At 50.6% G+C, this 12,352-nt stretch overlaps 2 protein-coding genes across 9 annotated transcripts in view; both read right to left on the reverse strand.

The window, feature by feature from the left end:
- Positions 1 to 6,444, reverse strand: part of TG (thyroglobulin) — a 168,462-nt gene extending 162,018 nt beyond the window's left edge. Inside the window, exons 1-5 of the mRNA XM_037513233.1 lie at positions 6,386 to 6,444; positions 3,487 to 3,566; positions 2,556 to 2,664; positions 1,424 to 1,518; positions 149 to 352 (exon numbers count right to left, since the gene is read on the reverse strand). Of these exons, the coding sequence (XP_037369130.1) occupies positions 149 to 352; positions 1,424 to 1,518; positions 2,556 to 2,664; positions 3,487 to 3,566; positions 6,386 to 6,444 (547 nt within the window). The remainder of the gene's footprint in view (positions 1 to 148; positions 353 to 1,423; positions 1,519 to 2,555; positions 2,665 to 3,486; positions 3,567 to 6,385) is intronic.
- Positions 6,445 to 8,229: 1,785 nt separating this feature from the next.
- PHF20L1 (PHD finger protein 20 like 1) overlaps positions 8,230 to 12,352 on the reverse strand; it is a 67,347-nt gene continuing 63,224 nt past the window's right edge. For 6 of the 8 annotated variants that reach the window (XM_037501599.2, XM_054691968.1, XM_054691970.1 and 3 more), the window contains exons 20-21: positions 12,024 to 12,189; positions 8,230 to 10,782 (exon numbers count right to left, since the gene is read on the reverse strand). In XM_037501599.2, the coding sequence (XP_037357496.1) occupies positions 10,640 to 10,782; positions 12,024 to 12,189 (309 nt within the window). In that variant the 3' untranslated portion in view covers positions 8,230 to 10,639. The remainder of the gene's footprint in view (positions 10,783 to 12,023; positions 12,190 to 12,352) is intronic. The other 2 variants (XM_037501609.2, XM_054691972.1) reach the window with 1 other exon arrangement.

Consider the following 12,352-nt stretch of genomic DNA (forward strand, 5'->3'; position numbering starts at 1 on the left):
TGACCAGGCAGAGGATGCAGATCAAGCACCAGATGGACAGAGCAGAAATAAATGTTCTCTTATGGCCTGAGGACCAGGCTCTCTGCTTTTGCAGGGAGGCCTGGCAAGAGCTTGGTGACATGAAGGTGCCGGGCTGGGTGAGACTTACAGCGAGTGGGCCTCCCGAGCTGGCGGGTCCCGTAGACCTCCATGCCTTCATTGTCCACACACCAGCACTGCTCCTGCCTCAGGTCACACTGCACAGGCTCATAGTCTCCCGAGGCCTGACACTGGGGGAGGTAGGATGTGGCCGTGCTGTTAAGGTAGCCGCTCAGCAGGATCTGCTGCTTCTGCAGCTGGCAGAAGGACAGGCCTAGGGGGACAAAGAGCAGGTCAGGGCAGAGCAAGCAGCCTTCAAGGGCTGCAGCCCAGAAGAGCTCACACCCCCTCCCTAGAGGGACCAGCTGTATCCGGATTCCTCCTAGCATCCTGTCCAGTGGCTCAGAGGAGGGCAGATGTCATCCTGCCTCCTGGCAGCCAGACACCCCCAATAGACACCCCTCGATGTGACAGAAGGGAGGCAAGTATGGAGTAGGGGCCTGGCTGTCAGCAGAGCTCGATGTCCCCCTTTCTTGCTGTGTGACCTTGAGGAAGCTGCTTCCCCACCCTGCGCCTCACTCTCCTAAGTGCAAACAGCTGCCTCTTGAGTGGATGAGCATCCGTGATCCTGCCGGTCACTGGCCCACTGCACACCTACTGTGCACCTGGGGTGCCCCTGTGTTTATAAACTCAAAGCCACCCAGTGAGGCAGGTGCTACGTTCTGTCAGACGAGCACCCCTTGCTCAGCGAGGGCACGTAGCCAGCCGGTGTCCTCACCCGCGTGTTGAGCACCAGCCTGGCCCCCGAGTCAGCCAGGCTGGCTGTGAAAAAGCTGCGCCCCACAGGGAGCCTGCACCCTTCCGGCCGTGCCGTGTGGATTCAGCGTCAGTCCATGTTCTGGGGGCCAGCTCAACCGGACCTTTGCTTGAGGCTTAACAAGACTTGCTTCACACGGGACCACGATGACTTCTCACAACCATTTTACAGGTAACGTTTCGCCCAAGTCTCCGATTTTAGAAACAGCTGGTGTGGGAGGCGGGGGGTGACACACTGCGGGTGCACTTGGCCGCTTCCTGCCCTCACAGCCTTGGCTCTGTCTGCCGGCCTCCCCTCAGCGCCCCGCGGGGGGCCAGCCCCCCAGGACGCGGGCAGCGTGCTCGCAGGAGACAGGACTGGCCGGCTCTCGCTGTCCTGGGGGCCCAGGGCCGCCCATCGGGGTCGGTGAGCCCACTCGTGGGAAAGAACCGCGCCCAGAGGGAGCGCCGTGGCCACAGGCCCGGCCCAGCGCCCTGTCCGGGTGGGGCTGCCCAGCGGGGCCCTCCTCCCGCAGCCCCTCGCACTTACAAGCCAAGGGGCGCCCGTGCTGCCTGCTGCCGGGCACTTCCAGGCCGTCGGCACCCACGCACCAGCAGGAGCCGCCGTGCTCGCACTGGACGGGCCTGCGGAGGGAGGCACACACCGCAGGGACCGGTCAGCAGCTCACAAGGACACCACCCAGGTTCCCGCTCTCCCCCTGCACTCTGCCAGGAAGGGCAGCGAGACATGGCGTAGCCGGGTTGGGCAGCTGCGAGAGAACAAGCACCTCCCGCCCCCGGCTGACACGTGGCACCCCTCAGGCACTCGGCCCTCCAGTCTGTCCCCACCAGTGTGCAGCCATCAAGGGGCAGAGGGTAAGCCAGTGTCCCTCTTACACGGTGACGTGGACACGGCCCATCAAGGGGCCAGGCTGGCAGAGGGCAGGACCTGGGCTACACAGGGAAGCCATGGCTAAACGGAGGCTGGCAGGTGTGCACGGGGGGTATAAGGAGGTAAAATGGGGTTCAGGTAAAAAGCACAGGTGTCTGAGGCTCCTGGCACCTGGCCAGCTCCGGCTTCCCAGACAGTCCCTGCCCCCGGGAGCTGGAAGAGTCTGGTCAGGCCCCCGAAGGGACGTGCACTGGAGGAGGGAGGGGTGCTCCCCCTGTGTCCTGGAGCGCAGAGAGGGGTCCCCTAGTTCAAGGTAAAGGGCTGACCCCTGTAATCACTGCATGATTACAGGCACCCATCTCTTCCACAGGGGAGCAGTAGGTCGTCACCCCACCCCACTGGAGAAAGTCCCAGGACCCACGCCGGGGAGGGCGGCGGAGAAGTCTCACCGGACACTGACTGGGGCCAGAGGAGGCGCCTCCCTCCTGCTTGCTCAGTTGCAAGGAAAGGGGGGGCAGCAGGAGGAGGTGGCACCAGTTCACACATTACTTCACCCCTTTTATGACCACGGTGATGGCACAAGTCGGGGCTGGTAGGGAGGCGAATGCCAGGGCCGGCGCGTGAAGGGGGAGGGGTCCTGGGCTGTGTCCACTAGCTGGGTGGCCAGGAGGTGGGCACCTCCAAACAGAGGGGCCACCTCTCCCTACCCGGGGGAGTGAAGGGCCCAGGGGGCGGGGACCGGGCGCCCCCAAGGCCCTGGGGGCCGGAGCGCGAGGCGAGGAGGCCTTACTGGAAGCTGCCGTCCTCAGCGCACTGGGGCACGAAGCCCGCGCGCTGCAGGAAGGCCTGGTCCCGCCGCAGCTCACAGGGCCGGAGAGGCTGGGCATCCACCTGGTATTCTGGAAAAGCAGAGCGCGCGGTCAGCAGGGCCCCCCAGGCCTAGCGTCGGCCCGGCCCGAGAGGATGTCTGTGGCGCAAGCACCCTGGTCACCGCGGGCGGCAGAGGGGCTCACATAACCCTCGATTGCACCTTCCTGGAGCTGAGGTGGGGTAGGGCAGACCCGCACCCTAAAAGAGGTGGTCCTGGGTAGAAGAAGGTGCCCAGCCGGCACCCTGGAGCGCAGCAGGGGCTTAGGAGAAGCCACGGAGGGTCCCCAGGACGGGTGGTTTGCGCGCACCGTCGAGGAGGAGGCTGTGCAAGGGCCTCGATGGAAAATGTGCCCAGAGGAAATGTGGGGAGCCGAGTCCTGGGGCTCATTTCCATAATCGCAGGGTTCCCCGAAACCCGAACCCCCCACATGACCCACGAGCAGCCCCCCATCCCCACCCCCCCGCAGCCGGCCCCCACGCGCCGCCTGGTCCTTCGGGCCTGCCCGGGTTTGCCACGTTCTCTGGGTGGACAGACCCCGAGGTGCACCCCAAGGCCCCCAGGAAGTGGTGGCGCCGGCTGGTGCTCGGGCGTCTTTCAGCCCCAGAGAAGCGTCACTCTACTGCCTGCTGCCCAGGGCAGCCTAGGCCTCGGGATAACTAAGAACAATTTTTTGTGAAAAGTGTCAAAAAGTTGCAGGGTAGACTGGGAGACCGGACCTCCCTCCCCTCCCTCTGTGGCGCTGGCCCCTTCTCAGAACCTTCATCTGAAAAGGAAGGTGCAAGTGACAGGCCAGGGGGGGTCAGTGGGCGCCTCCAGCACCCCTGCTTCATGGTCGGGGTGCGGGACTCACCGAAGATGTTGGCCATCGCCAGGCAGGCCGAGCCCAGCAGACTGCAGGCCCACAGGACCGCGCCCATCTTCCCGAGGCCTCTGCAAGAGGGGCAGGAGGCCGCACAGGCCCAGCTCTGCCCTGGGGGCCTTTATGGAGCAGCCAGGGCTCCCTCCCCCCCACCCCCCAACTGCGCTCAAAGACGCAGCCCGGGCCTGTTTTTTCTGCAGGTCACAAGGCGCTCCTCCACCTGTGTCGGCCCCTCTGAGGACACTCGTGTGGCCAGTGGAGGGTGAGGACCTTGTCCAGGCCGCGGGGGAGCAGAACGGGGTGGGGAACCTTCGAAATTCCTCTTCATCGATAGAGGCCAAAGCTCTGGGGCTTGTGGGCACTAGGCTTGGATCCTGCGGGAGAAGAGCTGTCCTCCACTGTCATCCTCCACTGTCCAGCCTCTTTCCCGTCCTGCCTCTTGCCTCCTTTCTGGCCTCTCCCCCCTGCTCAGAGTAACAGTGAGACGAGCACAGCCTTGCTGGCCCCCGTGCTGCCCAATTCCAGCTGTTCTAAAGCCGAGTTTTCATGCAAGAGTTGAGCAGGGCTAGCAGTTTATGCACCGCCCCCCTTGGTTGCCCTCACCCCACCGTGCAGGCGCAGCGCAGCGGCCGGCCTGTGTGCTGAGTCACTCTCTCTGGCCTGGGCCCCTGGGAGCAGCAGCGAGGATCCCCGCCTCCTGACCCGTGTCTGGGGGTGAGGGCGTAGGGGGCTCTGCTCCACTGGGTTCAGTGCTTTGGGACACTGGAATTGGGGCTGTGCAGCAGGCAGGACAGGCCTGGAATGGGGGGAGGGGGTACCGCAGACTGGGCGGATGGCGCCTGGCCCCACCTGGAGGCTGCGTGAGGCTCAGCACCTGGGGCAAGAGCTCTCAACAGATCAGAGGACACACATGGGGTCCCCTCAGAATCGCCACCAAGAGCCCTGCAAGAAGTGCTTCTCTCCACCCAAGCAGCAGAGCGGGGAGCTTAGAGAGCCTCAGCAAGGCACCACCTCCGCCATGAAAACCTCTTTCTCACAGTGACTCAGCTACTGGGGGTGGGGGTGCGCTCGCCCTTCTGTGCTGAATGTAGGGAACCCACCCCAGGCGCCCCAGGATGCCCCGGTCTCCCTCCACCACTGCTCAGCTCACACTTCCCTCCTGGCTCTGCCATCTCTCCCGCCCTCCTCAGCCCCCAACACGACCTAAGCTTCTCCCTCGGCTGCTCCCTCCATAACCCCAGGGTGTGTTTCAGAACCAGTTAGAACTTTGTCTGCAAATGGAAAAGTATTGGTGGCCTTTAGGGGACTGCGGGCCAGGAGCACCGCGGCCAGACCCTGCAAGTGCCCAGCGAACGGAGACAGAGCTTCCAGGCAGGTTGCCTCTACAGGTAAACCAGCAAGCCCTTTCTCATTTTTTAAACTTTTATTCGCAGTCAGGTAATGCTGGCTGACAACAACGCATATGATTCAGGGTGTGGGTTGACACCACAGCCGCCACCGCAGCGCCCGGAGCCCTCCGCCACCGTCCACTGTGCCAGCAACCCGGTGGCTCCTCATCCCACCCTTCCGCTCTGCTAGAAAACTTCTTCAAAGAGGACAGAAAACACTGCAAACGAGAAAGGCCTGCATGTCCGTGCAGCGCGACGGAGGCCGGGCGCCATGGTCTTCCTCCCTTGGCGCTGGTCCTTCCGACTCCCGGCCCCGGGCTGCTGCCGGGTGCTGGTCTGTTGAGGGGGACTGGCGTGGTCCTCCCTTCAGGCCACGGAGGGGCCGGGCGTGGCAGCTGTGCCTGAGTTCTAGTCTAGTGCTCTGGTCATTGAAATCAGTTTTAATTTCGTGGCTCTCAGTCGCCTCCGAGGGGCAAGGTTTAGCAAGTGCCCACTGAAGACTTGGGGAAACACTGAGAAACCGGACGACAGAGGAGGAAACGGCTTCAGAACATCAGTGCTGCCATTTCTGAGCTCTGCCAGCTGTGCCCACCAGACCGTCGGCGGCCCTGGCCTAGGCTGCCGCCGTGACACAGCTCCACGCTGCTCACTGCCGGGGGCCTCGCCCCCCTCCACGGTTTCGGTTTCCCACATTCCCAGTGTTCAGAGTCACATGCCCCTCTCCTGGGTTTCCAGAGAATTCTAAAAATTCTTGGTACCTCATTTCTGCTTGCAGAGAGATGGAATCACATACTTTTCCCCTTTCCTCCTATTAAGTACAGCCGAGAGCCCTGGATACGACTTATAAAACAAGCAGAATAAATAAATAAATCTTTTTTTTTTTTTTAAAGTGCAGCAAGAGGCCAGAGCATTTAGAGAAAAATCCCTTCTTGTAAAATGAAAACCGGAGACAAAAGCATTCCCCTTCTCATAGTTCCCTAACATTCCCCGCCACCCCTTTATGTAAAGGACTGAACAAGGGTTAAGCAGAAGAGGAAATGACCCTATACTGAGAAATCCTATGCCCATCTCCATGAGACCCTACTAAGCATATGAATTGTATGAGCGTGGACAAAATACTGAATCCCTCTGTGAGCCAATTTCCTCTTCTATAAAATCACTAGTGCCTGGGGTCATTGGATGCGATTATTAGACAAATGGGTAAGACGCATAGTACAGTGCCCGGCATACACTAAGCACTCAAGATGATCTTGCAAAAATGAGAAAGTTCCAATGGTAGCAGCCCAGAATATTGGTCTTATTTCAGGCCCCTTTCTTTTCCTTCAACGTATTCAAAATATCTCAAGTTTTATTCCTTCTTTAACAAGTTACACTGGAAGTAGATTATCTGGCAACACCCCTTCACTAACCCTGGTGGGGTCATGTACAGCCCTGACCCACCGTGGCTGCTGTGCGGAATTGTGCAGCCTGCGCAGAGCTGAGTCTTAGAAATGTTTCCTCACCTCCAAATGTGTTTCCGCTCAAGCATCATGCTGAGCTTCCTGAGGCTCTTGAAGGCCATGGCCACTTGGGGCTGGTGGAAGCAGAAGCCTGATGTTCCTGAAACTATGCTCTGCTTCTTGAGTATCTGTTTTTCTACTTATCTTCTGTAGTAGAGGAATGTGATGCTAATGCTATTTTTTATTTTCCACTTTTATGTTCCTTTTGCTTTCAGGAAAACTCAGTCTATTTTCTACTAGTTTGAAAAAGTTCTTAAATCACTCACTTTTCTTCTGATTCATTTTAGACTAGTATTCTTTGCTGGACTTGAGTCTCCTTTTCCTTGTGGAAAACAAACTTCTAGGATTTGTCCTTTTGGGTTTTCAGATTGGAAGAGATAAAATCAGTAAATTCTGGGACTGCCTGTAGCAGTTTTAACAAACATACCTAATCTAATTTCCCACTATAAGTTTAATTAGCTTTCCTTTCTTCTGGGTCCTTGTATTCTTTGACATCACCTATCTCACGGAAAAATGCTTTTATGCTCCATTAGCCTACAGACTGTGATCTTATTAATTCCATATCCAGCCACATAATGTCTGGAACACAGACGACACTCAGTGTGTCAAATGTGATCTTCAACTTCAGTTATAAAGAATTGCTAAGTACTTTGCTTACTTTATTTCTCAAAGCAAGCTCCTCAAGTTCTGCATTATTTTCATTTTATGGGTAAGGAAACCAAAGCCGAGTGAGATCACTGGTAGTAAACTGCCAGAATGAAAAGTCTAAGCAGAGGATTAAATACATGCCAGTTCCACTACACCAAATTCTCACTCACTGACGTAGGAGTTCCTCCACAGCCTGGCATCATGCAGGGGGCCATGAGAAGCCCTTGTAATGGGAGAGAAATTAAAGCTTGGAGAAACATCTGGGTTTATAGACACACAGTAAGGGAGAGGTTTCCAGTAGAGTAAAATGACATGAGGCAAGACTGGAACCAACAATGAGGAGGTCGCATTGAAATGAATTTGAGAACTGGTTAGGAAAAGCACCGAAGATCTACGCATACAGACCTGGCTTGGTCTGAAATAGGGGGTCGTGAATGATTCCAGAACACTATCATGACAAAGACAGTTGCAACAGACCAAGAAAAGGGCTTCAGCTTGACTAGCCCAGGGCTTAAGTGTTGGACCTGCCACTAAGGTCTTCTCTAAGACACATCTCTGTCTCTAACCCCAGTTTCACGGTCATGAAAATAATCCTGTTTTATCTATTTTACAAATTAGATTCCACCAGTAACATATACCATGCCTGGCATGGAGTGGGCAGTGAGTGTTCATCTTCTAGCCTGGAACTGACCACTTTGATGAGCTACAATAAAAACTAAGTTACAGTATCGAAGGTCAATAGGAATTCCTCCAAGACACAACTTGAAGAAAAGTGGTACACCACTTGATTGAGGAGGAAGACAACACCATCCATTCTGCAGAACCCGCACCGGGATGACATGGCAATCAGGGAGCAATGAGCACTTCATGCCACGGCGCACAGGGAATGTCACCAGCAGAGACAGTGCAGTTGGCAAGGAAGCTGGTGGGCTGAAGGGAGAGGTGCTTTCTTGTAAACATGTGCAATTTGAACATTAGAGGAAATATGTCAGTGGAAATGAGTGTTAGAAAGAAGGATCCCTCCCCACCACTGCTCATTTTATTCTGTCCAGGAAGAAATGAAGTTATCTTTTCAAGAAATACCCTCGTGAGCTTATTGCTTCTACTTAAATATATAATAACTATGTTCTTAAAGTGAGATTAAGTAGAAAGAAAATCAACTCACTTGAAACTTCTCAGGATGTACCTATTTCTCAAAACCCAATCCATTCTCTTAAATAATGTTCAAGCCCCAGCTGCTAAAAGGCTTCTATGAATTGTTGATAGTCCACATTAAATGGGTATGTGCGTAGAAATAACATGATACAGATGTACTTTAAAAATTCTAATTAAAAATTCACATTTCCAATTCGTATAGGTGAAAGCAGAGCAGAAGTTTTAGCAATCTAATTATTAATGCAACTTCCAGTTTGTTGACTACTAACAACACAGTGCTCTAATTTTAAGACACAATAAGAACAAATATGCATTAATGGAACCATGGCACCCAGCCCTGAGAAGATGTGTGTTGGTGGGTGCAAAAGGTCTTCTGTGAACCTGACAAGCATCTAGGCAGCACCACTATTCGTAGATTAAATATGTCATTCCCATTTCTGGGGGAAAAAAAGGCATAACTTCAATGCCTAGAATTTAACCACCACAGGGCAAAGGTCAGAACTGTTATTTTTAGACAGAAAAGAAAAATAAAGTACCAACCTTGAAACACAGACATTAGCAAAATTTACTGCACACATGGAATATAGGCACTATTGTTTCACTTTAATATGCAAATGTAAACAACTACCCCATCACCTCTGCTAAAGCTTTTCATTTCTTAGAAAGATCGCTGACAAAGTTAATGCATCACAAGCAAATACAGAGGATGGTATCGAAGACTGGATTTTACGTCGGTTGATCTTTGGCACATTTGTTAAGACGGAAAATCTCAAAAGGCAATAAAAATTTCATAGTAACGGTTTTGCACATTCTTTTAATCATCTTTACATCAAAATGTAAGGCTGCAAAAAGGCAAACTGAAATTTTGGGATATGTGGAATACTTTTAATAAAGAGTTTTACATACAGTACCTTACATATAGAACAGTGTGTTTGCAAATTTAAATAATATCTGAATGTACAGTGGCATGTATTTTCTTATCAAAGATAAATTCAAGTATCCTGTCTATCAGTTCTAAAATGCACTTATACAGACCGCTGGAACTGACAGACAGAATGAGGCATGAAGTATTCAAGTGTGTATGTCCCCAAATAGCCTCCTCTTAACAGCCTTTTCCCCCTTTTTAAAAAAGTTTCAAAACCTGTACATACATTTTTAATTTTTAAAAACAGTCTGTTAAAAGGTAACATTTCATGTTAACCACCAATTCTTATAGACTATAGTAATAAAACTAGATATGTGTAGATATAAATATGTGTAGATTATGTACATATGTACGGTGAGTGTTTGTTTCAAACAAGCATGCACACTTGTGCACACCTGGGCATGGGGCACAGCTCACGAAAGCACTGGCAGACAGAGAACCTGGGCTCAAATCCAGCAAGAGCTAACACAGCAACTTGGTTGCCTTTGGTTTCAGGGATTTGTCCATTTGTGATCAAAGCTAAAAGTTTTGAGTGCGCATGTATTTTTTAAAAATAAAATTCATCTTCAGAAATGAAGGTTTTCCAGTATTCCACTACCAGCAGTTAAAAAAATCCACAGCCACAAATTATTTTGGTAAGTTTTGTCACTCCTCATCCCAGCTGAGGCTATTTACAATTTTTTCTGAAGGCAAACAGCAAAGCATCCTCAGTATCCAACTGTATGTCGAAGCCTGAATACTGCGACTCGAGCGTATGCGTCACATACAGCGTCGGCGTGCGCGAGGGAGATGTCCTCAGGGGCCGACGGTGTCCGAGGGACCCGGACAGGCGGCCCACGGCCCTTCTGCATGCCATTTTGTTTGGAACGAGCTTAATGCCTGCGATACCTTACAATGATTTGGTATCTGTTTTTAAAAAATATATTCATAATGAAGTCAGAATTCCACAACTGTTTCCCCCAGAAGTGAGACTTCTACTGTCAGTTTTTTGATTAAGGACATATGTCACCTAAGAAATATCTCATGATCCTATGAAAGCTGAAATACCCAAATTTTGGTGCAGCTGGGTCAGCTGCAAGAAAAGACAGTTCTTAAAACAACTTACAAACTCTCCAGAATTTCAGTTTCCTCTATAATTTTGTTTTTGGCCAAATGCTGGTTTACAAACATGGCTCTCCCACGACAAACTATATAAATGCACCATGTTCCTCCCTACAGGCATCTCAAGCTTCATATAGCAACCATTTAAAAATTTTGCTAATACCCTTAGTACAAATTATACTGCTTCACTGATCCTTGGTGTATAGCACATTGTCATTCGTAGCTTGCTCATAAATTTTGTTTAATTAGCTTCTTTGATGAAATTGTTCTTCATTTTCCTTTTCAAGGTGCCATCCTGATGTCACTAATTAGCTAATGACCAAACACCACTTAGCTTTTTCACCCTCCTCTGATCTTAACTATCCGCTCGCTACGTGGATGACAGCAGTCACTGACAGTGCCATGCTGCTTCGCCGGCCCCGCTGTCGTCATACAGAGCAAAGAGCTGCAATCTGCTGAACTTTGCCCATGTCGATCAGGAGCTGTTTGATGTGGCGTTTAAGCTGGGGCAGTCTGGCGAGAGGATCGGGCGGCTCCAACTCCCCTGTGAAATCAAGCCAGCTTTCCAGAACTAAAAGAGAGAAGAGAATTTCAGTGGCAAATGGAAGGAGAGTCACAGGATGGTATCAACAAGTGGGAAAGTGATGGAGATGAGAGCTCACTTTCCTTTCTCTAGAAGACAGTACGTTCCAGCTGCTTCCGAGAGGCTTAGCATCTTTTATGTCTTATCCCATGAGAGTTCTACTCCCTCCTGGTCACCTTTATCTGTTATCATTTTAGATAATTTCCCTCTTTATATATATATAAACTGAATTCATTTTGAAAGTGTCCTTTTCATTTCTTCTGGAACAGGAAACAACAGTTACCTACGCCTGCTCATGCTTTCCATTATTCAGACACAGATCCTCTCTACTTCATTTTAAATGAAATTAGATATGCTAACCAATTTTTTTAATCCCAAAGGCTTTTTTAACAAAGGAAAAGAGGTGGTAATTTCTCAGTGTCATTTTCATCCCACTATTTTATCAAGTTAAAAAAAATAAAAGCATATTAAAAGTCTAAGCAAAAGGCAATTTAGTCTATACTTAATAGGAAGTAGTATCTAGTTACATTTTTTTCCCTTCAAAGATCTACTCAGAACAAATGGAAGATGCTTCTAAGATGGGTTTCCACTTCGTCTTTCTTACAGAGAAAGAAGCAGTAAGACCTCTCAAGGGAGGGTGGAGGTATCACCTGCTTTTGCAAAATGTTTTAAAAAGGGAGGGCTTAAGTCTACAAGTTTAGGAGAAAAAAGGAGTCAGCACAGGAAAAACACTAGGTTAGGAATCTAAGTTACTCAGTTTTCTTTACTATAAAATAGGGATAGTATCTTCCCTGTCTTCTGAGCATTCCTCTGTAAAAAATTAAAGTATGAAAGAAAACGTAATGAAAATTTATATATAAACTTAAGGTTTATCTACTTAACCTTGATGATGTTTGCTATTGTTAATCTCACTTAATAAATACCAACCAAAGTGAAAACAAATATTCTGAAAATGCTTCCTCCCCCACACCCCGGGTCTCCCATTTCAATTATGCTTAAGGTCCTTATGCTGATTCCAAAGAAAACATAATCCCACGTGAGTTCTCTACTGCCTGGGGAGGGGCAGCACTGAACAAACGCCATGTGCCTGAGCAAACCCATATCCCATATACTGGCTGTGTTAAAAGAACGGGGAGGGGGGCAGCTGTAGCTTTTATCCCATAACTTAATTTTTTTTTTCCACAATAACATAAACACACTTCCCATACTATAGTTCTTTCTTCAATTACCATCAACTTCTTTCTCTATGAGGTCCATTCTGCTGGTGACTTCGTTCTGCACATTCTCAATGTGTGTGAGGAGGTTGAGCTGCCACTGAAGATGCGAGGCTCCTGGGTTGTCAGTGCCCTTTTTATCATGATAAACAAATACCGTATTCTTTGCTGCTGCGGCATTCTTTGCCAAAGAATCATTGGGGGAAAAACAAACAAACAAAGAAAGATTTGGAAGAAATGCAATGCTATAAAGGGAAAGATGTATTAAAAACCTCATCACCCACCATGACCAGTGAAATCCAGCCCTGACACCCAGAGTCTTCTCAGAGGATGTGCTCACACAT

Source organism: Talpa occidentalis, unplaced genomic scaffold (assembly GCF_014898055.3).
Source record: "Talpa occidentalis isolate TD23 unplaced genomic scaffold, MPIMG_talOcc4v2.1, whole genome shotgun sequence".
Lineage (NCBI taxonomy): Eukaryota > Metazoa > Chordata > Mammalia > Eulipotyphla > Talpidae > Talpa > Talpa occidentalis.